The sequence below is a fragment of the Zingiber officinale genome, chromosome 3A (genome assembly GCF_018446385.1).
Source record: "Zingiber officinale cultivar Zhangliang chromosome 3A, Zo_v1.1, whole genome shotgun sequence".
In the NCBI taxonomy this organism is placed as follows: Eukaryota; Viridiplantae; Streptophyta; class Magnoliopsida; order Zingiberales; family Zingiberaceae; genus Zingiber; species Zingiber officinale.
In genome coordinates this window covers 49,506,552-49,532,302 of record NC_055990.1, presented here as the reverse complement: position 1 = coordinate 49,532,302, position 25,751 = coordinate 49,506,552, and the positions used below count along the sequence as shown (strand labels likewise).

Sequence of the window (25,751 nt, the reverse complement as noted above, 5' to 3'; positions counted from 1 at the left end):
GGGCCAACAACCGAGAAGAATTCTTCGAGGAATTCTTTCATATGCAAGTCACAAACCGACACTATGACGAGTTTACTGAATTTCGTCAAGGCAACCTTCATGAGGCCGTGAAGAAATTCAACGTTGGCCGTCATGTCCGTAACTAGTCACTCAGGAGAAGAAGAGTACGCTGATCTTGAAGATGCTCGCACAGAGATCCAATGAATGTGGTGGTGGCGTTCATAGGCCACAAACGAGGAGCTAGTGAGTAGTGCTCGATCACCGAATCAGCACAATATCACCCAACAGGCGGGTTTCCACAGAGCCCAAGGGACAAACTAGCTCGGTACTCAGCAAAACAACAGGGACATAGCTCCAACTGGAAGGGGAAACGCAAGGCAAGTAGTGACCCAAAAGGAGGACCAGGAAAACATTCCAGACATCCCAAGTGTGCTACTGGGGAAACATCATCCAGAGTTTGCTGCATAATGCAGGTTGTTTTGAATGTGGACGGGAAGGGCACATGGCTAAGCATGCTCAACAAGATCTTCCTCGCCTCACCGACATCGATATGGAGCTCACCACCCATCCGGCTACGGATGTATCTTAGATGGTCCACAGATCGGTCGAGGCGATTAGAAGCCCCCACAGCTACCACAAATGCGAGGATTTTCTCATGACCAGAGGGCGTAGCAAATGCCTCGGCGGTGTCACAGTCGGATCGGTATTTTTCAAAGATAATGCAACCGTTGTCTTATTCGATCTGGGGCAACCCACTCTTATGTATCCAGGGCATTCGAGAAACTAGCAACACCTCGAAGTACTCAATAGTCGTTTGACAACGCTACCCTCGGAGACATTATGGCATCTACGACGGCTCGGGCGGTGCAGGTCATTATAGCGAGTGAGCTTTTGGTGATCGATGGTGCTAGAAATGATCGACTACGATGTCATCTTTGGAATGGATTTTCGATGATCTAGGCGCTTTCATGGTGCCGTAGCAAGAGTCATATTCAACACGAAGCGAATCTGCTTTGAGTACAGAAGCCAAAGAGGAAAGCCGAAGTTTCTCTCGGCATTGAAAGCACAACAGCTATTGGATTCGGGATGCGTGGGATTTTTAGCAAATGTAGTCAACACCGGCCAGGACAAGAACCAACTATCGGAGGTTCGAGTCGTTTGTGACTACCAGGTCTTCCCTGAAGAGCTACGGGCTTAGCACCAGACAGGGAGATTGAATTCGAGATAGAGCTCATTCCGGCACAAATCCAATTTCCAAGGCACCATATCGCATGGCTCCCGCAGAACTGAGGAGCAATTACAGGAGCTTCTTGACAAGGGTTTCATCCGCCTAGTCACTCACCATGGGAGCACTTGTGTTGTTTGTGAAGAAGGATGGAAGCATGCGCTGTCATGAGACTACAGTGCCTTGAACGGTCACAATTAAAAGCAGATACCCTCTTCCGGATAGATGACTGTTTGACCAGCTAAAGGGAGCCAGGTGTTCTCTAAAATTGACCTCAGATCAGGATATCACCAGGTTAGAGTCAAGGAAGGTGATATACCTAAAACAGCTTTCAGGACCAGATACGGACACTATGAGTTCGTAGTCATGCCTTGGCGTGACAAATGCTCCACTACTTTCATGGACCTCATGAGCAGGTATTCAGAGAATACTTAGACAAGTTTGTCATCGTGTTCATCGATGACATTCTTATCTATTCGGGCACTCGGAGGACCATGCAGAGCATCCGAAAACAGGTTTGCGGATCCTTGATGAGAACCGTTGTCGCCAATTCACGAAATGTGAATTACGGCTGAACCAGGTAGCCTTTCTCGGTCACATCATCTCCAAAGATGGTGTTATGGTAGATCCGCAAGATAGAGCGATAAGGCGGAAGAGACCGAACGCCAGGTGAAATCGAAGCTCGGGATTAGCGGCTAGGAAATTGAGGACTTCTCGGGATAGCCTCCCCAGCGACAGCCTCACGGGAAGAACAAGAAATTTCAGTGACGGAGGATTGCGAGAACAACTTTAGCGAACTAAAACGAGATTGACCGGTGCTCCTATTTTAGCTATACCGGAAAACATGAGGCAACTTGACATCTGGTGGCGCCTCTAAATTGGGATTAGGAGCGATGCTGATGCGGCAGGCAAGGTGATCGCCTATGCCTCCGGACAACTCAAGGATTATGAGAGGAACTATCCTACTCACGACCTTGAGCTGCAGTGGTGTTCGCTCTCAAGATTTGGAGACATTATTTATGCAGACTCGGTGCGAGTGTATCTGGATCATCAAAGTCAGAGTATTTCTTTACTCGGAAGGATCCGAATATGCGAGTAGATGGTTAGAACTAGTCAAAGATTATGACATAGATATCCTCTACCATCCAGGAAAAGCTAATAAGGTAGCGGGCCATAGTGGAAGTCGGTGCTACCTTATTATCTTTTGCATATGTCACCACCCCTAAGGAAGGAGATTACGACTTTAGTCTCAGAGCTTATAGTCGGACAACTTTCCACTATGACCTTAGAGTCTACCTTGCTGTGATATTGATCACTCGGGATCGGGACCACGAAATTGAGAAAATCAAGCAGGCTAGCGAGAATCGGAAAGTGGAGAATTGAGTGTCCGCAGTGAGTGTTGTATTTTGGCGGCAGACTCATGTTCCGATCGGGAGGAGCTACGGAGGCATTTTAGGCGAGGCTCAGGGACTCCCTCGGCTATGCATCCAGAGCTCCACCAAAATGTATCAAGACCAAGAGCGCTTTTGGTGGCCCGGGATGGCGAGACATCGCCAGGAGATATGTTAGCATCTGCCTCACACCGGAGGGTCAAGCGTAACATCGGCGACAGGAGGAGTTCTCTATCTGATTCGGATGGAAGTGGGAGGATATCTCCATGGATTTCATAGTGGGACTACCCAGAACCACGAATGGTTTTGATGCCATGGGTAATAGTCGGCAGGTTGACTAAATCAGCCCACTTTTAGCTATCAAGATATCCTACTCTATGGAGAAGCTAGCTCAGTTGTATCTCGAGATTGCATGGAGTCCCACGAACCATTATATCGGATAGAGACAGCAGGTTTACATCAGTGTGTACAGTCAGCATTAGGCACCCAGTTAAAATTCAGCACAGCCTTCCATCCTCAGACGGATGGTCGACGGAGGCGAGTGAATCAGTACTCGAAGATATGCTCCGAGCTTGTGCCCTAGATTTCAAGGAAGTTGGTGCAAATATCCGAGTCTAGCGAAATTTGCATACAACAACATTATCGGGCCACTATCGGCATGGCTCCTTATGAGGCACTCTATGGGCGGAGGTGCGGATCACCAATCTGCTGGTATGAGAGTGGTGAGCAGAAGAACTAGAGCTTGAGACGGATCTAGTGGCGGATACCACGCACCATACTGATTCGCCAGAGGATAGAGAGCAGCCGTCAGCCAAGAGCTCTTGATACAGCAGCAGACCCTAGAGTTTTCGATGGGGATAGTTTTCCTCGAGTAGCTCCCATGAAGGAGTCATGCGTTTGGGAAGAAGGGCAAGCTAGCTCCCGATATGTGGACCATACCTTATCACGAAGAGAGTGGGCAAGGTAGCATATGAGCTAGAGCTACCTCGGGTGATGTCAGCTGTCCACAACGTATTTCGTGTTTCCATGTGAAGAAGCATATTCGACACCCAGGTGATTGAGCCCCAGTTGGTACAGTCCGTGATGATCTCAGCTATGACGGTTCGGCCTATTCGGATAATAGACCGAGCGGAAAGAAATTACGGAACAAGGAAGTACCATTAGTTAAAGTCATTGGCAAATCACACGCAGAGAGGCGACTTGGAGAGAGGGCATGAGACAAGTACCAGACTGTTTTAAGTTCGGGACGAACTTTTATAAGGTATGGGATTGTAAAGCCGAAAAATTCCCAAATTTATTTTAGAATTATTCTATGATTTTCTGGAATTATTAGATATTTTCCGAAATTTTCCGAGGGAGTAGCAAAAAACAAATAGGTCGCAAAATAGCTTAGGCGTGAATCGAACCCGAGACCTATGGTGTAAGGATAATGTTAGTAACCAGTTGAACCCAGCAGGGGCCGTGCTGAAAGGAAGGAGAACCAAATATATTTATATTAGAGTTGGGTTCATTAAACCACTTAATATAAATAATAAACTTAAGTGGGGTTTGGTTTATTTTGGTTGGCACCTCTTCACCTCACGACACTTTCTCTTCCAAAACCTCACGCCGCCTCTCCTTCTTCTCCTCTTCCTCACATTACACACCAAGGCAGGGTCCATAGGATCATCTTCCGCGACTCCAACACGAAGGGGTTCTTCTCCAGAGGAACGCAGACAGCGGTTCGTCGGCGGACGGATTTTCCGGAAACACCTAGCGAATAGAATCGTAAAAACCTTCGATTGAGGTAAGAACCCCTCACCTGCAGTTATGCTCTCGCTTGGTTTTGGCGTTAGTTCGTAATTTTATAGTTTTCGCTTTAGGGCATGCTTTTAGTGCCGCCAAGCATTGATAAATGCCCATTGAAGGATGTACCAATAGGCGTCCTAACGCATATAAAATGTAATAGAAACATTTTATTCAGTTTATTATTAGTTATTACAGCTATATGGATCAGATATCCATTGGGTGGGCTCCCATGTAGCCTCTAGGTTGAGATAACCTAGCTCTAGGTTCGATAACCTAAACGGCAAAGTAAAATTAAGCAAGATAGTATTTTACTTTTATTCAGTTGGCATCGTGCTTGGATCAGATATCCATGGGCTGGACTCCCGAACGTCCCTAGGTTCGAGATAACCTAGTAACCTCTTTGGATTGAACTTGCAATCCGGGTCTCGTAGGGATGTTGATAGACCAAGATTGCAGGCCCAAAGTATGTTTAGTATTTTCATCTATTATATGTATAGTTTTCAAATTTGAAACCAGTGATGAAAACACTAATTTAGCTTTCAGTTCAGTTCAGGTTCAATTTACATGATTTGAGTTCATGTACTGATTTAGACATATGCATGACTAGTTCGGTTTCATGCTCGGTTTATATGTTATGCCATGTTTCAGTTCCAGTTTATGCTTTGTTTGATATGCCATGCCATGCTTGCATGTTCAGTATGTTTTTCAAACAACATGATTTAAAATCATAATTGCATCGTATGCATGATTTAGTGAGGTAGATGGTTTCTTACTAAGCTTTAAGCTTACAGTACTACTTTTCTTATACTGCAGATAAGGTAAAAGAAAGTGGACTAGCAGTGGAGGGCGATGCTACAATGATGTGTGTGTGCAAGGGGTCTGGAATAAAGATCCTTGGGATCTACACGCTTTTAATTCAGTTTTAGTACTTAACACGTCTGGTTTTATGAATTAGTCTTGTTACAGTTTAGTGAACTATATCTTGTTTAGTCATCATGTTTAGAATATGAGTATTCACATTCTTGAGTGTTTTTCATGTATCTAGAGCTGGTCTCTGTGAGTTGTGGCACGTTCCAGTGCCGGAAGTTCCTGAACTCAGAAACTCTGATTTCATATCAGAGTTGGATCGGTCTGCCGACCGATCCGTTACAGCATCAGGATCCTGGATCGGTCAGCCGACCGATCCAGAGGCATACAGTATGTTACTGTATGCTATCTGATCGGTCGTCCGATCGATCCAGCACCGAACAGAGAGTTCGGGACGAAATCTGCAGTCACTGATCGGTCGACCGACCGATCAGTGAGCAGCTGGATCGGTCGACAGACCGATCCAGAGGCGAACAGAAGCGCACTGATCGGTCTACCGACCGATCAGGGTGCTTCTGGATCGGTCGGTAGACCGATCCAGAAAGCTTGTGGATCGGTCTGCCGACCGATCCAGATGGTGCATCCGTGCCAGTATCAGCTGGAACGATCTGTGAATCGTTCCGAAGGCTCAATCGACTTACGGATCGGTTGAAATGTCTGACTGCAGCTAGCAGGACATCCAAGAGGCATAGATTGTCTCTCCTAGCATGTGTACAACACTCAGGTACTCCTAGAATGTCAGGTTAAGACTTTACAGTAATTAGTTTAGCAAATTTCAAATTTGCTCAGTTTTCCGCACAGTATTTTCAGTAGTTAATGTAGCGATCCGGCTCACAGCCTGGTACCCAGGAGTCGGGTCGTTACAATTCGAGTCCTAAAAGTAATTTAAAAATATTTAAAACTGCTATAGAAATATTTTAGGGATTTTTAGAAATTTTTAGAGTATTTTTATGTAATTTTTGGATGTCGTTTGGTATTTTTACAAAATGAAGGAAGTTTCGACAAAAAAATGTCCAAGCCGAGGATTGAACCCACGACCTTTGACTCGGTCAAAACCCGGCTGACCAAGTGGGCAAACAGATTTTTCTATTTAGAAAAGGTAGCGAATTTATTTAAGATAGTTAACAGAATATTGGATTATAAAAGGGATAAGTTGATCTTGGATTTGTTTGTTTAGAAAAGGTAGTGAATTTATTTAAGATAGTTAACAGAATATTATAAAAGGGATAAGTTGATGTTGGATTTGTTTGTTTAGAAAAAGTAACGAATTTATTTAAAATAATTAACAGAATATTGGATTATAAAAGGGATAAGTTGATGTTGGATTTGTCTGTTTAGAAAAAATAGCGAATTTATTTAAGGAATTAATAGAAATATTAAGTTATAAAAATGGATAAGTTGATGCTCTGCTTTTCCGTGACTTAAACCATTCTCTCCTTCTCTTCTGCGAACGATGGCGGAGCTCGGGTAGAAAACGAAAGGGAGTTAGGGCATCATCTCCGGCGGCCGGCCAATGTCCTAGAAGCACTTTTTGTTCGGTTGTGAGTCTAAGAAGCAAGGTAAGTGCTTCTCACCTGCAGTAGGAGTAGTTTCGGACCTTTGTTCTTCTTGAATTCGAAGTATAAGAAGCGCTTATAGTACAGATTTTTAATTAAGCCTATAGTACAGATTTTAATTAAGCTTATAGTGCAGATTTTTATGTAGGCTTATAGTGCAGATTTTAATTAAGCTTATAGTGCAGATTTTTAATTAAGCCTATAGTGCAGGTTTTAATTAAGCTTATAGTGCAGATTTTTAATTAAGCCTATAGTGCAGATTTTAATTAAGCTTATAGTGCAGATTTTTATGTAAGCTTATAGTGTAGATTTTAATTAAGCTTGTAGTGCAGATTTTTAATTAAGCCTATAGTGCAGATTTTTAATTAAGCTTATAGTGCAGATCTTTATGTAGGCTCATAGTGCAGATTTCTTAGAGCTTAAAATGCAGATTTCTTTAGAGCTTGTAGTGCAGATTTCTTAGAGCTTAAAATACAGATTTCTTTAGAGCAGATTTCTTTAGAGCTTGTAGTGCAGATTTCTTAAGAGCTTATGGTACAGACCTCTTTAAAGTTTATAGTGCAGATTTTTGGTGGAACTTGTAGTGCAGATTTTTGGTGGAATTTATAGTGCAGATTTTTGGTGGAACTTGTAGTGCAGATTTTTGGTGGAACTTATAGTGCAGTTTTTAAAGAAAAAGATTATAGTGCAATTTGGTTAAGTATTATAGTGCAGAATATATGTTTGCATAGTATGTAAAAATAATGTAGCATAGAATGCTGAATCTTGATTAGTAAAGTTTGCAGAATTTTGATTAACATAGTATGCAGATTTTTGTTTATGCATTTCAAAGTTAGAATTTGTTTAAACATTTCAGTTTTTAAAGAAGCATTCTTTTATTAGAAGTATTAACAAGTGTAAGAAAGATAAAGAAAAGAAAGAGAAAGGCCAAGGCCTTAAGTAGATCCCAAAGTCAAGACTTTAGGGATTTTGGCACACAAGGTGCTTAAAGAAAATGCCGAGGCATTATATATTAGAAGTAATAAAAGATGACAAGTATTTTACTTTATTTAAGAGGCTTGTACCCGACTTCCGAGGTTGTCGTTAAACAAATCCAGGTGTCCAATTCCGAGGTCTTGGCCCTGGTAGACCGAGGTCTGCTCTTTTAGGATTGGTGGCTCGCTACCCTAACCTATTAGGGAACGCGCATAGGATGGTACTACGCCTGGGCCCAAGAAGAAAGTTGATTATTATTTTGAAGTATTATAAGTATAAGTTTTTGAACAAGTAAAACAAGTTTTACATAAGTATAAAGTATTAAAGAATAAGTTTTAAACAAGTGAATTAAAGAATAAGTTTAGAACAGATGAATTAAGTTTTACTTTGTTTTAAAATTCATCAAGATTATGCTAGCATGATTGTATAGATTTGTTATACACGTTTAGCATTTCAGTATGTTTCTTTTGCTTGTAGATGAGCATGAGTAGTTTTCCTTTTGAGCATTCAGCTTTTAGATTTCAGTATATTCACATGCATATTCAAGTTTTGTGAGTTAGATAACGCTTACTAAGCAATTTTGCTTATAGATGCATTTTCCTCTTACTCCAGATAAAGGAAAGGAAAAGTTATAGCAAAGGAAGGCGACAAGGAGGTGCGGATGGATGTGTGATGCCTGGACTATAGAAGCCTTGGGACCTAGCATAAGAATTTATTAAGATTGTCATTTATTAAGAATGCATTAGATGAGTCATTTAGTCTTCCGCTGCTAGTTAATTGTATGTTTTGAGTTCTCCGAGAGTTTTAGGAATTTCTATCAACATGTGAACAAGGATAGTTAAGTAAAGTTATTAGTCCAGTAGCGCTCCGCCCTCACATTCCAGTAGCGAGGAGGGTGGGGTGTTACATTGTTGTTCATAGACTTCCATAGCAAGAAACATCATGTATCAAGTCTAGGTAAGAAAAATAACATATGAATTAACTAAGAATTGGGAACACTTTATTTTTACACTTTACAGTGGGTAAATGGAATTGTTAAAATTGTAAGTTCAAACTCAAATTGTTAAATCTTGATGACCTAAATGTCACTACATTATGAAATTGTAAGTTAGCTTTAAATAATTATGTTATAGTTAATTAATTGTGTTCCTTCTTTTTGATAAGTTGTTCTTTGTTGTTTTGTCTTCAATGATAAGATTTATCTTTAGTTACTTTTAATAATGTTTAACTAAATAGCTGAATTCAGGTAAAATACAGAATGAGCGAAGTTGGATGTATAACAAGAATTTGCCTAATCGTCAGGGGTTAACTCTTGAGTTTATCACTAGCCCGAGGCAATTTTTGAATTTTGCATCTAGTCAAGTTATGTATATAGATGGCAAGAAGATAAGGTGTGCGTGTAGAAAGTGTCACAATGACAAATTTTTACCCACCGATAAAGTTGAAGAACATCTTTGTAGATTTGGTTGTACCCCGAATTATTATAATTGGACAAGTCATGGTGAACCGTTCATATCTGATGAGGATTATGGACAGAATTTCTAAGCCTCTGTTAGTGGGGATCAGAGTTATTATGAACAATTCAATCCATATCAGAGGATGGTAATTGATGCAAGCTGTCAGAATTATATTCCCGAGACGCTTGGTGCAAGTTCTAGTTTTCCTCCAACAAGTGAACAAATGTTTGCCACTAATACATTGCCGTTGGAGGAGCCTGATGTACCAGGTCTGGATGAAATATATTACAAATTTCAAGAAGTATTGAGTGCCGCAAATGAACCATTATATTCCGGTTGTGACAGTCAAACTAAATTATCTCTCACCTCCAGACTATTAAATATAAAGGCAAATCATAATATGTTAGAAGATTATTTTAATGATATTATTCAAGCGTTTGATGATACATTGCCACGTGATCACAATTTGCCTCATGATTTTTATAGTATGAAAAAATTGGTGAAAGATTTAGGTCTTCCGGTTGAAAGAATTGATGTTTGTAGAGATGGTTCTATGTTATATTGGGGAGATGATGCAGATGTAGAGGTTTGTAAATTCTGTAATCAAGATAGGTATAAGACAACCAGAAGGAGTCAACAACGATGTAAATCACACAGCCAGTTGTTTTATTTACCTTTAACTCCTAGGTTATAAAGATTGTATGCATCAAAGGCAACTGCGGAACACATGACTTGGCATGCAACTCATCAAACATAAGAGGGTTTAATGTGTCATCCATCAGATGCAGATGCATGGAAAAATTTTGATAGAACATATCCAGATTTTACAAAGGAGACTAGAAACATTAGATTATGTCTCTGTGCTGATGGATTTGCTCCGTTTGGTAAATTGGAAAGAAATTATTTTTGTTGGCCGGTTATCTTAACGCCGTATAATCTTCCACCTGGGATGTGCATGAAAACACCTTATATGTTTTTAACATTGGTTGTTCCAGGTCCACAAAATCCAAAGAAGTTAATAGATATTTATATGCAACCCCTGATAGCAGAACTTAAACAACTATGGGATGAAGGTGTTCCTACATACGATGTTCATTCTAACCATATGTTTATACTGAAGGCTGCTCTTCTTTGGACCATAAATGACCTTCTAGCTTACGGTATGCTATCAGGTTGGAGTACTGCTGGGATCTTGGGATGCCCCATATGTATGGAGAGATCAAAGCCATTCAGATTGAAACACGGAAAGAAACCAAGTTATTTTGATTGTCATAGGCAATTCTTACCAACAAATCATAATTTCAGAAAGAATAAAGATGAATTCACTAAAAATAGGATCGAAAGAACACTTTCGCCATTGAGATTGACAAGTCTAGATATTTAGTACAGAGTGCTTCACTTTCCATCTGTTATTGAACAACCATATGGTACAACATATGAATATGGGAGTACACATAAATGGACTAAACGAAGTATATTTTGGGATTTGCCGTATTGGTTTAGTCATTTGATACATCATAATCTCGATGTAATGCATATTGAGAATGTTTTTGATAATCTGATAAATACTGTGATGGATATCACCGGAAAAACAAAAGACAATCTCAATGCAAGAAAAGATATGCGACTCATATGTAAAAGACCCACTCTTGATGTCGATGAAAATAGTAGGGGACCAAAGCCAAAGGCAGTTTACACATTAAATAAGGATCAACGACGTGTCCTATGTGAATGGTTGAAATCTTTGAAATTTCCAGATGGGTATGTCTCTAATCTTGGAAGATGTGTCGATATGAAAGAATGGAAGTTAATTGGTATGAAAAGTCATAATTGTCATATCATAATGCAAAGACTGATTCCTATTGCTTTTAAGGAACTCTTACCATAATTTGTATGGGGAGCGATTACGGAGTTAAGTATTTTCCTACATGATATTTGCTCAACAGTTTTGAGACATTCATACATGGAGAAGTTAGAGAGAGATATTCCAATCATTTTGTGTAATTTGGAAAGGATATGTAACGACCCAATTTTCCTCATTAGGAGTTCTAAAAGTTCTTAAAAATATTTAGAAATATTTTAGAAATATTCTAGAGATTTTTAGAAATTTTTAGAGTATTTTTATGTAATTTTTGGAGGTCGTTTGGTATTTTTACTAAACGAAGGAAGTTTCGACAAAAAAAATGTCCAAGCCGAGAATTGAACCCACGACCTTTGACTCGGTCAAAACCCAACTGACCAGGTGGGCAAACGAATTTTTATGTTTAGAAAAGATAGCGAATTTATTTAAGATAGTTAACAGAATATTATAAAAGGGATAAGTTGATATTGGATTTGTCTGTTTAGAAAAGGTAGCGAATTTATTTAAGATAGTTAACAGAATATTATAAAAGGGATAAGTTGATGATGGATTTGTCTGTTTAGAAAAGGTAACGAATTTATTTAAGATAGTTAACAGATTATTTAAGATAGTTAACAGAATATTAAATTATAAAAGGGATAAGTTGATGTTGGATTTGTCTGTTTAGAAAAGGTAGCGAATTTATTTAAGGAGTTAACAGAAATATTAAGTTATAAAAAGGGATAAGTTGATGCTCTGTTTTCCCGTGACTTAAACCATTCTCTCATTCTCTTCTGCGTACGATGGCGAAGCTCGGGCAGAAAATGAAAGGGAGTTAGGGCATCGTCTCCGGCGGCCGGTCGAGGTCCTAGAAGCCCTTTTTGTTCGGTTATGAGTCCAAGAAGCAAGGTAAGTGCTTCTCACCTGCAGTAGGAGTAGTTTCGAATCTTTGTTCTTCTTGAATTTGAAGCATGAGAAACGTTTATAGTGCAAATTTTTGTTAAGCATTAGTGTGCAGAATTTTATTAAGCTTACAAGTGCAGATTTTATTAAGATTATAATGCAGATTTTTAATAAGCTTGAATGCAGATTTTAATTAAGCTTATAGTGCAGATTTTTAATTAAGCCTATAGTACAGATTTTAATTAAACTTATAATGCAAATTTTTATGTAAGCTTATAGTACATATTTTAATTAAGCATATAGTGCAGATTTTAATTAAGCTTATAGTGCAGATTTTTAATTAAGTTTATAGTGCAGATTTTAATTAAGTTTATAGGTGCAGATTTTAATTAAGCCTATAGTGCAGATTTCAATCAAGCTTATAGTGCAGATTTTTATGTAAGCTTATACTGCAGATTTTAATTAAGCTTGTAGTGCAAATTTCTTAGAGCTTAAAATGCAGATTTCTTTAGAGCAGATTTCTTTAGAGCTTGTAGTGCAGATTTCTTAAGAGCTTATGGTGTAGATTTCTTTAAAGTTTATAGTACAGATTTTTGGTGTAACTTATAATGCAGTTTTTAAAGAAAAAGATTATAGTGCAGTTTGGTTAAGTATTATAGTGCAGAATTTATGTTTGCATAGTATGCAGAAATAGTGTAGCATAGAATGCAGAATCTTGATTAGATTAGTATGCAGAATTTTGATTAGCATAGTATGCAGATTTTTGTTTATGCATTTCAAAGTTAGAATTTGTTTAAATATTTCAGTTTTTAAAGAAGCATTCTTTTATTAGAAGTATTAACAAGTATAAGAAAGATAAAGAAAAGAAAGAAAAAGGCCAAGACCTTAAGTAGATCCCAAAGTCAAGACTTTAGGGATTTTGGCACACAAGGTGCTCGGTAAAATGCCGAGGCATTATATATTAGAAGTATTAAAAGATAACAAGTATTTTACTTTTATCAGTGGCACTATACTGGACTCTCAGTTGTCCTTGGGTTTGGCTCCCATAGTTGTCCCTAGGTTTAGATAACCTAGTATGCAGGACTCTCAGTTGTCCTTGGGCTAGGCTCCCATAGTCGTCCCTAGGTTTAGATAACCTAGTAAACCCTACTAGATTCAGGACCAGCTATCTCGGGTCTAGTTAGGGATGCGCGCATAGCAAGTACAGTTGTCGAGCCCAAGAAGAAAGTTGATTATTATTTTGAAGTATTAAAGTATAAGTTTTCAAACAAAAGAAATAAGCTTCACATAAGTTTAAAATTCAACAAGTTTAGCTTTCTTATATACTGACATGTTGTTTAGATTTGCTTACATGTTTAGTATTTCAGTTTGCTATGTTTCGTTTGCTATTAGAAGAGCATTCAATTTCTAGATTTCTTTCAGCTTACATGCATACTCGAGTTTTGTGAGTTAGATAGCGCTTACTAAGCAATTTTGCTTATAGATGCATTTCCTCTTACTGCAGATAAAGGAAAGGAAAAGTTATAGCAAAGGAAGGCGACAAGGAGGTGCGGATGGATGTGTGATGTCTGGACTATAGAAGCCTTGGGATTTAGCATAAGAATTTATTAACAAAGAGTTGAGTAGAATGTATTAGATGAGTCATTTAGTCTTCTGCTGCTAGTTAATTGTATGTTTTGAGTTCTCTGAGAGTTTTAGGAATTTCTATCAACATGTGAACAAGGATAGTTAAGTAAAGTTAGTAGTCCAGTAGCACTCCGCCCTCACAGTCCAGTAGTGAGGAGGGTGGGGTGCCACAGGATATTTCCACCCTCTTTTTTTGACTCCATGGAGCATCTTTTGGTTCACTTGCCATATGAGGCCAAAGTTGGAGGACCCGCCCATTTTCGGTGGATGTATCCATTTGAAAGGTAGAGTGTCTTTTTTGTATAATTCGACTGTTTGAATGCAAAAAATAAAATAAAATTACTTCTACTCCTGGATCATATATTTATATTTAATATAATTTTATATATCTCCAACATATTCTTATATCATTTGAAGAAAAAGGTGAAAAATAAAGCACGAGTTGAAGCCTCTATTGTTAATGCATATATTGTGGAGGAAGTCACCACTTTTGTATCATATTATTTTGAACCTCATGTTCAATGCAAAAGGCGAAGAGCAGACATAAATGATGAGGGTCCTATTGACCAAATGTTACCTCATTTTCAATTTTTAACTACCTTGGTCGACCAAGTGGACCATGTAAACAAAGATACTTAAATGGTAAAGAATGACGGGCAACCCAAACATATATTTTACTAAATTGTCCAGAAGTATCGTCATATTACGAGTAAGTATATATTTTTATTTTTATTTTTCTATTTTGTCAATTGTTTGTGTAACAATATGTTTTTTTGAGTAGGATATTTAAAAACTTATATTTTGAATTATTGCCACAAGAGTTTGATCGATTTTGTGAAGAAGAATTTGCTGCATGGTTCAAATCATATGTAAGTAACAATCTATATTTTGTTGATACATATGCATACTTTTAACAATTGGTGTTTTGACCTTAGGTTCAAGCTAATCAAGCTCACCTTGAGCAAGAATGACTAATCCATCTGTCATGGGGTCCAAATTCATGCGTACGCACTTGGCCAGCATATTTCATAAATGGATATAATTTTCATACTCAAGACTATGGAATGGGAAAGAATACCATGAATAGTGGGGTGTGCGTATCGTCATCCAATGAAGGAGGTGCAAGCAATGATTTTTATGGTTTGTTGGATGAAATTATAGAAGTAGAATACCCAGGGCCACAAATGCAAGTTATATTATTTATATGTCGCTGGTTTGACCCTGTTAGAGGGATGAAAGTGCATCCACATTATAATTTAGTTGAAATAAATCATAAGAGATTTTATAAGAGATATGAACAATTTGTGTTGGCACAATAAGCGATTCAAGTATTCTATTCTTCATATCCAAGTTTGAAACACGATAAGATTGATTGGTGGGTTGTTTGTAAAACCAAAGCACGAAAAAAAATTGAGGCACGTTGGGAAAACATTGCATATCAACAAGAGGAAGTTGCAAACACCTTTCAGACTGAGGAATATATTATTCCAACTTTACGAGATCCCAACGGTGTAGTAATAAACGTGGATAGAAGTGAAATTGATGATGATGATAAGGAGGAGGAGGAGGAGGAGGAGGAGGAGGAGGTGGAGGAAGAGGAAGAGGAGGAGGAGGAGGAGGATGATAATTACAATGATGACTTTGATTTTTGATGATGGGTAAGTTTTGTTAGCTTATTTAAAGAAATTTCCCATAATTTATTGTATATACTGTCTCTTTTATAATTTGATTTACTTTATCTGTTAACACATTGTATTTGTTCCTATAGGTCATTAGAGGTGAGATTTCATAAATTTCTCCTCCCCCCTTTTCCAGAATCTTTACATAAAAATGGTAAATTTTTAATTATCCTTTGTTATGTATCAGATCTGTAATTAACTTTATCAAATTATTGGAATTTCCAGCATATATTTCGATGTGGTGGGCGTAGACGGCGGCCACAGGACCAGACAAATCCATCACCTGCCAGTGAACCTATGCCACCCCCTAATCAGGCAGGACCATCCCATGTGTCTTCTCCACCGGCATCATATTCCCCTGCCAGTGTACCTACGCCACCCCTTCATCAGCCGGGCCCATCTCATGTACCTTCTGCACCAGTTTCATATTCGCTGCCGCAAGTACCATACCCAGAGTAGTTACCTGTCCACTCAGATCCTCCTGACTCAGCAAGAAACTCATTTGCTGAGTTTAGAAATGATAGAGCTCCTTTAGTCCCCATCAGTGATTCGTAAGTACTATAAAATATTTTATTTTTTAGTCCTATCTTAATTATTTAACATCGTTATTTTGTAATTTAATGCAGATTTGAAAATCTGGTACAAGTTGTCCAAGAAATAAATAGAATCGTGAACAACCATTGGGGAGGGGATTCTATGACATATTCAAGCACTCCACCGGCCACAAAACAACTTTGGTGGAGCGAGTTCAAAGTATATTTTCTTGAGTTTACTTCAATTTTATAGTTAATATATAATAAAACAAATTTCCATTTCAGCGCTTAAATACTTGGGACCCGAATGACGAAATGGAGATACGAAGAATATTTAAAAAGAAATGTGGCAATCACATTAGACATGTATTAAGTCACGCAAATAATCGGGGGAAAAAGCCAAACTTCATCACCGAAGAAAATTGGGACAGGATCACTATATTTTGGGCAACGGGGGAGAGTAAGCAAAGGAGTGACCTGAATAGAATGAATCAATCTCACAATTCTGGTGACTCAAGTGCTATATATGCAGGAGGCTCCATTAACATACACTACAATAAAAACCCTCATAGACATCGGTGGAACAACAACGGTTTTATGTAAAAACCGATGTCTTTGAGTATTTTACACCGGTTTTTCCAAAAACCGATGTCTATGAGCGCAGATTTTCGCTCATAGACATCGGTTTTTTAGGTGATGTCTATAAGCACCTTTTTTTTCGTTAATAGACATCGATTTTAACAGCGATTTTTAAAATCCGGTGTTAATAAACCAAAATAAAATATTTTAATTTTCCCACTTGCCAAAATTTGCAACACTATGAAGTTCCCTCCAAACTTAAACTTATATCCCGCCCGACCATCTCTCTGCCTAAACCTAAACCTAAACCTCCGACCATCTCTCTCAACCTCATCTCCCTCTTCCCCTTCCTAGATCGACGCCCCTTTCTCTCCCGATCAGGATCAAGACACGATGCCCTTCCTTCGACCATCTCCTCCAACTCCTCCCTTTGGGTGAGAAGAGAAAGCCTTCTTCACATTTTAGTATGTTTTTTTTCCACAACACTTGTTTTTATATTCCGCAGTCAAAGACTTAGCTCTCCTTCTTGCCTTCCCAAATACGTCGGGTTTCTCCTTCCCGATCGCCATGTCCTCCTCCCTCCTCCTCCTCCTTTCTCTCTTCTTCCCTTCCTCCCTCTTCGCGGCGGTGACTGCCCAATCATCGGCCTCGCCGTCCAACAGCTCCACTGTCTACGACATCCTCCAGGAGTACAACCTCCCTCTCGGCATCCTCCCCGACACCGTCAAGTCTTTCTCCGTCGCTTCCAACGGCTACTTCGTCATCGATCTCTACGGAGAGTGCTACGTCGGCTTCGAGTACGTCGTCTACTATGCCCCGCGCGTGTCTGGCTTCCTCGGCTATGACTCCGTCTCCAACCTCGAGGGTGTCCAGATTCGGAGCTATCGCATCTGGTACGGCATCAGCTACATCAAGGTTGACCTCCCCTACTCCGATTTCGTCTACATCCAGTTCGGCTAGGTCACTCGCAAGCTCGGCATTGACCAGTTCCAGCACATACACTCTTGCAGAGGGAATCTCTCTCTGTTTCAGCGCGCCAAGAAGGTTGTCCGTTTAGCGTTCGAGGTAATGCCACTGTGTAGTTTCTGCGTTTACAATCGATTTACTTTAGTCCATGAGTCAGAGAGACTTTCCAAGTAGCAAATTCTGGAGTCGAACGAGGATTTCGAGTCGTATAATCCGATGGACTACCGTCAATTTCTGGTGATCTCGATTGGGACTGGAGCACATAAACAGACGGAGAGGTATAGTGCCCGAGAGAGCGCTCGATGGGGATTGCTTGAGTGGCTATGGAACAGAGGAAAATCGCCACTCGTCCAAATTTTCAGGGAGGCGACCTCGGACATGGTGGATATCTATGCTTCAGTCGTTTTCCAGGCACTGGAAAGTGAGGGCAACTACCTTCGCATACAGGTAATTAATCGACTGATTCTCCGTATAGCTGCATGCGCTAAGTCGATCGATTTTAACTGAAGATATTGTATGATTGATTGAATGGCAGGACGATACCTTGACTGGCGCTGCGGCTTCGGTGGATAATTCAACGAAGTGGAACTTAAGAAATTTAGTTCGGATTGGGGAGAATCTGCTGGAGAAGCCGGCGTCGCGGGTGAACTTGGAGACTGGGCAATCGGTGCCGGTGGTGGATGGGGAGGGAGGAACAATGTCGAACAAGGAACGGCTTGTTAAATTTGCCAAGACATTGTCAGATGAAAGGAAGCTTAGGCAAGAAAACTTGGTTTCATCTGCATGATAGTTGTGTGCTCAATATTGATCACCAAGCATCATCAGTAATAAATTCTGTCCATGCAATAGCATTTATATTGTGAAAAAAATGTACTGTCAATTTCTTCATTGTTTTCTCTCCTTAATTTTTTGCTCTTAATTCTCTTTGTAACCGCAGCATCGTCTCATTAGGACCATAAAAATCGCACCTTCCGCTGGGAAATTGGTAAAGGTTGCGCCTTTTGTGTTCTCCATGGAAGTAAATTATGATGGCTACTAATTATTAACTCTTTTTAATGTTTTCATAGATATGGAATTCCATAGGTTGTAATAGATTTATTAATTAACCCTTTATTTTATGCAAGTATGTCTATGATGGGGAATTTTGTTATTGGTTATATATTGAACCATTTTTTTTTCATTTTAGAATATTTTTGTTCCCCAACTTTGAGCAAGTCATGTGAAAGAAAGAATCATACTGCCCTTTTTTACAAGAATTTTTGTAAGAAAGTAGTTGGAATCAACATGAGTTGTAAATTTTACATATACTGCTTTATGCATTTCATTATACACTCTAGTCGGTGAACTTCAATTTGTCCATGGAGTATGTAAGTTTGTCATGCACTATTCATTCCCTTGGAAAAATGCTTGAAATTAATAGAATTTAATCTCTATCGTACATAATTTCCATTCAGGATGACAACAGATATAACTCAAGTAGAGGTGCACATTTAAATCACAAACATGCAGAAAAAGCTCGCATATTGGTTAACAAGATTCCAGGTATGATTTGCACAACCTTGATAAATTTAATTTTAGGTAAAATAATGCCATGTAGCCATGAGGTAAGGAATGTATCCGATCCACCTCGTGAAATAGGTTTGCTTTTTGAGTAATTATGATAATTTTCTTTTTTGTCTCCCTTTTACATATTTAACATACACTTGGTACTTGGACACTTTACAGTGGCTGCTTGTGACTTGTTGATTATTTTTTACGTTTATGTGCCTTATCTGACGATTCTCATGACTTGCCTTGAAACAAGGTAGTAGTAAATTCTATAATTGTGTGAGTGTAGCTGATGGGTAACTTTTGATTACAAAATGTGTATTATAACCAAGTTAATTGCTGATCTTTGTTGGTGTTCGTTTGAACAGATTATTTATGTGGAAGCATGTGAGAGTGCCAGTATCTTTGAAGGTTTAATGCCAGAAGACCTTAATGTATATGTGACAACAGCATCCAATGCTGTTGAAAACAGCTGGGAAACCTACTGTCCTGATATGGATCCTCCACCACCACCGGAATATATGACTTGCCTTGGTGACTTGTACAGCATTGCATGGATGGAAGACAGGTTTGAGTTTTATACCTAAACAAGTCATATCTGTTGTCAAGTTCAAAAGGTCTAAACATTTTATTGCATTTGATTTATTTTTTTTCATGTTAATGGGCTGACATTAGATTGTTTGGTTCTGCTAAGGAATTTTTTTTTAAATGTATTTCCTTCTTCAGTGATTTTGTTTCTTTTGAGATGAAACAACAAAGAGGCACTGAAGTACAACAAATTGGATTAGAGCATCGAATCCAAGTTCAATTGTTGAATTTTCTGATAAGTAACTTAGTTTTAATTACAAGATGTTAGTGCATTACAGAATAGCTACACTTTTAAGTCTTGCTAATGACATAGCTTTATTTGTTTAAAATTTCCCCAAGAAAATTTTGCTTTGGACATTAAATGCTTTTTACCTTTTACTCTTCTCAAAGCCATAACTTGGTCTTTCTTGAAAAACTTTGTCAAGAAATTAGCGTGTGGTTAGTGTTGTCACAATAACAGAATGTAAATTTTACTGCTGCAAAAGTCATATCTTGGTTCTTAATTTTGACACAGCCTGGTGTGCTAACTCATTTAAAAGATAAAAAGGAGCCAGAACTTCCATTTCAAAATTGCATTTCCAAAATTCTACCACTCGTCTACAATTACGGTGCATCATTTATCATTTTAGAGCAAGCATGTAATCCATGAGATGAAAACATTCACTGCTGGTGATGAACATGTTTTCTTATTGTTCATTTTCCTATTTTCATTCTCACATGAGTATCTGTGAACAAGGCTTTGATGCATGCTTGGTGTCAGCTTTTAAGGTTTTGCAAAAGATCTTTGTAGCCTGCAACTATCTCAGCGAGAACTAGCTTAGGGACTCGAATAAGCACCTATGATCTCTTCTTTGTCACCCATTTGATGGGACCAAAGGTCAACATGAAATCTGAGGTTTGTAAATCACCCAACGGTACCAGATTTTGTTCATCTACAAAGCTACATGATTTGGAGACTCGTGTCATTTGACCAAATTCCACATTGTGCATTAGCATGGTTCTCCTCCTTTTACATTCCGGTGGAAATTGTGGAATATTGCTGGCGTGTGTCTGCGTAGAGCCTTTATCACCTGAAATTGGATATATGGAACCTCTTCGTCCATTGTCAACATGATTATAACAACTTTTAGCTTGTTCATTCTCCATTTCCCCTCGCACTAAAGTTGTATCACCATCTAACTTTACATGACTCTGAATGCTACTCTGTTTTGATATCTCAACAATGTGGGTTTTATCTGTACTATTTGCCTTGCCAGCCATTCTAGCCAGATGCTTCCAATTTTTCTTTAATAATTCTCTTCTAGAATGATAAATAGGAGTTGGATATTCTGGCAGCCTTATGTGCATATCTGGTACTTGGTTGTTGGAACGATTCAGATCAAAAGCAATATCTGCTTCTGATTCTTCACCTTCAACCTCCAATCCTTCACCAAGTTGAACTGTTATCTTAGCTCTGGAGTTGGTAGCTGTGTTATATTTCTCCTTTATGACAGATTTTGATTCCATGAATGCCTCCTTTGGATGTTCATCTGCAGATTGGTTTTCAGAAGCAAAATCAAGTCTTTGTCTAACAACATTGTGGCAGTGGCCCAGGGGAGGTTGCCATATTCCAGCTCCGCAGTCCACACAGATGATCACTAAAACCCTTGGGGTTTCTTCTGAGGAACGATGGGAAGCACCACAGAGGCAAGTTGAACTGTTTGGTTCTTATTTTTTTTTTTTTTGACAGATTAGAACAGTGGATGTTTTAACTCAGAAAACACAAACAGTGGATGTTTTAACTCAGAAAACTGCATTTCCAGCTTTCAAAATTGCATCTTTACCATTTCCAGCTTTCAAAATTGCATCTTTACTAATATATTATTTATGTGTTTTTACAGTTTACAAATCTCAACTACTCTAGAGTTGAAATTGATGAAGTGCGGTTCGATTGGGCGGAATGCATGCTAGATTACATTTGAAGTGTGGTTCTACCTTGATGTGTTGTTAAAAGAATGTTCTATCTTGATTTTGATATATATTAGTTAGCTTTTGATGTAAAAAGAATGTTTGGGTATTTTATGGATACTGTTGTAAGAAGATTATTTATATAATTTGTGAATATTTGTGTATTTTATGGATATTGTTAAATGAAGAATATTTATGTAATTTGTGAATATTTGTGTGTTTTTTTTATTACTGTCGGTTTTTCATTGTTTCAGAAATCAAATTTGTGCTGTTAAAAAATATCCATATTACATCGGTTTTCCACCGCTGTAAAATCGGTGTTATTAACTAATATTACATCGGTCATTTACCGCTGCCAAAACTGGTGTTATTAACATACAATATTACATCGGTTTTACACCGTTTATGAAATGGTGTCGTTAAGTGATACTACACCGGTTAATAACCGATTCGAAGACCGGTGTCATTAAGTGATACTACACCGGTTTTAACCCGATGTCTTAAATGGCAGACTTTTTACATCGGCTTCATAGACATCGGTCAAAAATGAAATAGACACCGGTGGAAAACCGATGTCTATGAGGATTTTTGTTGTAGTGATAGATGAGCATAGATGGAGAATGGTAATTTTTTCACTCTTTCACAAATTTTTAATATATATCAAATTATTTCATTATTTGAAATAATGTTTTTTTAGACCAAGGAGATAAGGAAGGAGCCTTCTTTCATTAATACTTTCACCCGCACTTTAAAAAAAAAGATAACACATGGAGTGGGGCGAGAGCAAAAGCAGTCAAGGTTGGAATTAATATTTATTTTATCTTAATATATGGTTTAAATTTAATTAATTACGTACCATCACTGTCTTAATATTATATGTGTTTCTATTATATCTAATCAATATCGTATGTGTTTTACAAAATAGGAAAAATATGATCAACTCGAGCTAGCCCAAACATGCTCACAAGCTGGTATCGATAGTCAGGGGTCTGAGGAGTCTGTTGGTAATAATTTGAGTTTATGGTTAGAGGCCAGTGGAGGACCAAAAGGGGGAAGGATATTGGGGATGAGTTCCTTGAGCAAAACCCAAAGATTAGTTGGAACATCTTCCTCCACATTAGCACTTAAGACCCAAATAAATACCTTGACTGATGAGGTTAGAAATATGATGGAAATAATATCGCAAAGAGACAAAGAAAGGGCACAAAGAGACCTAGAACGAGCTAATTTGGAGAAAAATATTAGAGATATGTGCCGACAACAAGAATTAATCATGCAACACCTTTAGTTGAGCTCCGCTCAAAGTCAAAATCCTCCCAATGACGATGATGATGATGCCTACGATGATAACGATGATGGTGGTGATGGTTTTTGATGATTTTAATTATGTATGGTGATTATTTGTCTCATGTTTACTGTTTTACATATTAATCAATGGCTTGTTAACTTTTCTAATTTTTATTTTAATTAATATTGTCAATTTATTTTTAACAAGGTTGGTGAGGCGAACTAAAGGTCGGAGAAAGAAGTAAGTATTAAGTAACATGTTAAACTTTTAATTTTATTTATTTATTTATTTATTTATTTTCTAATTTCTTTTAATTTATTGAAATTTGTTACTACTGCATTATTAGTTCAAATTCCAAATTATGATTACAGTTTACCTAGCAACCAAGTAACCATGAGTACCAAAAGACTAGTATCACCAAATTAAGCTTAACTAGTTTGTGTTTCTTCATTTGAGCTATTTTTATATGTTAGGAAATTTTAAGAATACTTTTCATGCTCTCCATGTCACATGGACATAGAATATTTGTAGCTATTGATTGATATGGTGAAATAGGTATTATCATAACAATTTGATGTACCAATTATATTAGATTGTATCATATTTACGATACTTGTACTTAGCTTCAAGATACTTCTTATAATTTTATTTACCGTTGCTATGACATGGATGGTTCATATCATTGGTAAATAGGGCGTTTATTTGAATATTTAAGGAATTTCACAGTTATGTCTTGTTTCCAATCTTTCTTGTTACATGGGCATATCGTATCATATTTACAATCTTTCTTGTTACACATGATCTGGTTTATTTGTTTGTTGTTATGTAGGCAAAGGAGATTTGAGGGAGAGCAAAGCTTTTGTGGTAGACGAAGATGACTTGATGTATTCTTAGTTTATTTACCTTCTTGGATGGATGATGGACTTATATAACATTGGGTTGTTGAACTTGTATAATATTTTCTAGAAGCTTGAACAAGATAGATCTTGTAAAATTTGTTGAGATCTTTATATTTGTTGAATTATGAGTTGAGTTCAATTATTAATACTGTATGTGAAATTAGGATGTGTTGAATGTATATTATCTGTTATTTGAATTTGGTGTTTATGTATCTATGGATTGAATTGCAGAAATAAATTGAATCTGGAAAAAAAATTTAATAGGGACGAATTTGGCGACGAAAACGATTTGTCCCCATTCTATCGTAATTACTGTACCTCAATAATTTTACGACAAATTTATTTTCGTCCCAGATTTCGTCCCAGAATCTGGGACGAATTTGAGGATTCGTCCCATAATCTGGAACGAATCCACAATATTCATCCCAGATTCTGGGACGAAAATTTATTTATTAATTGAATTAGTATTTTCGTTGCCAAATTCGTCGCAAATGCTTATGAAAATTATCAATAAATTTGGCAATGAAAATTTAAATCGTTGGCAAATTTTGTTGCCAAATTCGTTGCCAATTTTGCAAGAAATTTATTATTCGTTGCAAAATTAGGGACAAAATTGGAAGCAAAAAAAAATTTGTCCCCAAATTCGTTGCAATATTAGTGACAAACTTGGCAACAAAAAATAATTTGTCACCGAATTCGTCCCCAAATTTGTTGCAAAAATAGAGACAAATTTGGCAAAAAAACTATGTGAATTCGTCCCCAAATTCGTTGCTAAGTTTGCAACAAAAAAATTATTCGTTGCAAATTTGTATGCTTTTTTGCGACGAATTTGGGGACGAAAATTTTATTCGTCACCAATTTCGTCCCCAAATTCGTTGCCAAATTTGCAACAAACCATAATTCATTCCAAAAGTTGGCATCAAACATTTTGGAATGACAAAATTTTCGTCCCTGAATTCGTCCCAAAAATTTTTGCAACGATTTTTTTTTTAAAATTCATCCCAAAATTCATCCCAGAAAGCCTTATTTTTTGTAGTGGGAGCCGCCTCCATTTACTACAATGCTGCCAACGCAGCGCAACTCCGCGAAATGTCCTCTCGGTCTCTGTTCTTCCTTGAGAAGGACCTATTTCCAGGAGCCACCTTCGACTTGCAATTCAAGCGATCCATTCCCAAACACGCTGACCTCCTCCCTCGCCGCGTGGCCGACACCCTCCCCTTCTCCTCCAACAAGCTCCCCGACGTCCTCGCGCTTTTTTCCGTCGACCCTAACTCGAAGGAAGCCCGGGATATGAGTGCGACCCTGGAACGGTGCGAGTGCACGGCGAATGCAAGGGAGACGAAGCACTGCGCCACCTCCATCGAGTTCATGGTCGACTTCGTCGTCTCAGCTCTGGCTGAAAGAAGAAGAATAGGAAGAAGAAAATAATACGAGAACAATAATAGAACTTATTATTTTCTATTAATGATTGTCTTAAACATAATACAATATATAATGGTTAAAAAGGTGCTCGGTCAATTAACTAATTAATAAATTATAGAATAATTCTAAGAATTATTCTGAGAATTATTCTAATAATTATAACAAAATTATTAGAATAATCATAATATTATTTTGATTTAATTTGGTGATCTGATCCGGTCAATCTCGGTGATTCACTTTTATCTCTTTTACCCCCCGATAAATTCAACGGGAGATCTCTGACGTTGAGTTTGTTTGCCAGCTTGTTAAAACGGTGTTTAGATAATGGCTTAATAAAGATATCAGCAATTTGATCCTCCGTAGAAACATAATAAATTGATAATTGTTGAGTTGTCACACACTCTCGAACAAAATGAAAGTCAATTTTCACATGTTTTGTACGAGCATGAAAGATCGGATTTGTTATGAAATATGTTGCTCTAATATTATCACACCAAATTTTGGGTGTAACATTTGATGCAAGATGAAGTTCAGATAGAAGTGATTGAAGCCAAATAATTTCAGACGTTGTATTTGCTATAGCTTTATATTCTGCCTCAGTGCTTGAATGAGAGACAGTAGGTTGCTTTTTCGAATTCCATGAGATAAGGTTTTGTCAAAGAAATATTGCATAT

General features: G+C 37.9%; 3 protein-coding genes across 3 annotated transcripts; all 3 read left to right on the top strand.

Annotated features, from left to right (window-relative positions):
• Nucleotides 1-16,986: 16,986 nt before the first annotated feature.
• Nucleotides 16,987-17,379, top strand: LOC122050408. Its single transcript, XM_042611311.1, has one exon. The coding sequence runs from the start codon at nt 16,987-16,989 to the stop codon at nt 17,377-17,379; it is 393 nt and encodes a 130-aa protein (XP_042467245.1).
• Nucleotides 17,380-17,601: 222 nt separating this feature from the next.
• Nucleotides 17,602-19,520, top strand: LOC122050407 (patatin-like protein 3). Its single transcript, XM_042611310.1, has 3 exons — nt 17,602-17,832; nt 17,921-18,157; nt 19,302-19,520. Exons 1-3 carry the CDS (start codon nt 17,602-17,604, stop codon nt 19,518-19,520), a joined length of 687 nt encoding a protein of 228 aa, XP_042467244.1.
• A 5,224-nt stretch (nt 19,521-24,744) lies between these two features.
• LOC122050405 (BURP domain-containing protein 6-like) lies at nt 24,745-25,083 on the top strand. The gene has a single exon (XM_042611309.1). It carries the CDS (start codon nt 24,745-24,747, stop codon nt 25,081-25,083), a length of 339 nt encoding a protein of 112 aa, XP_042467243.1.
• The last annotated feature ends 668 nt before the right edge of the window (nt 25,084-25,751 follow it).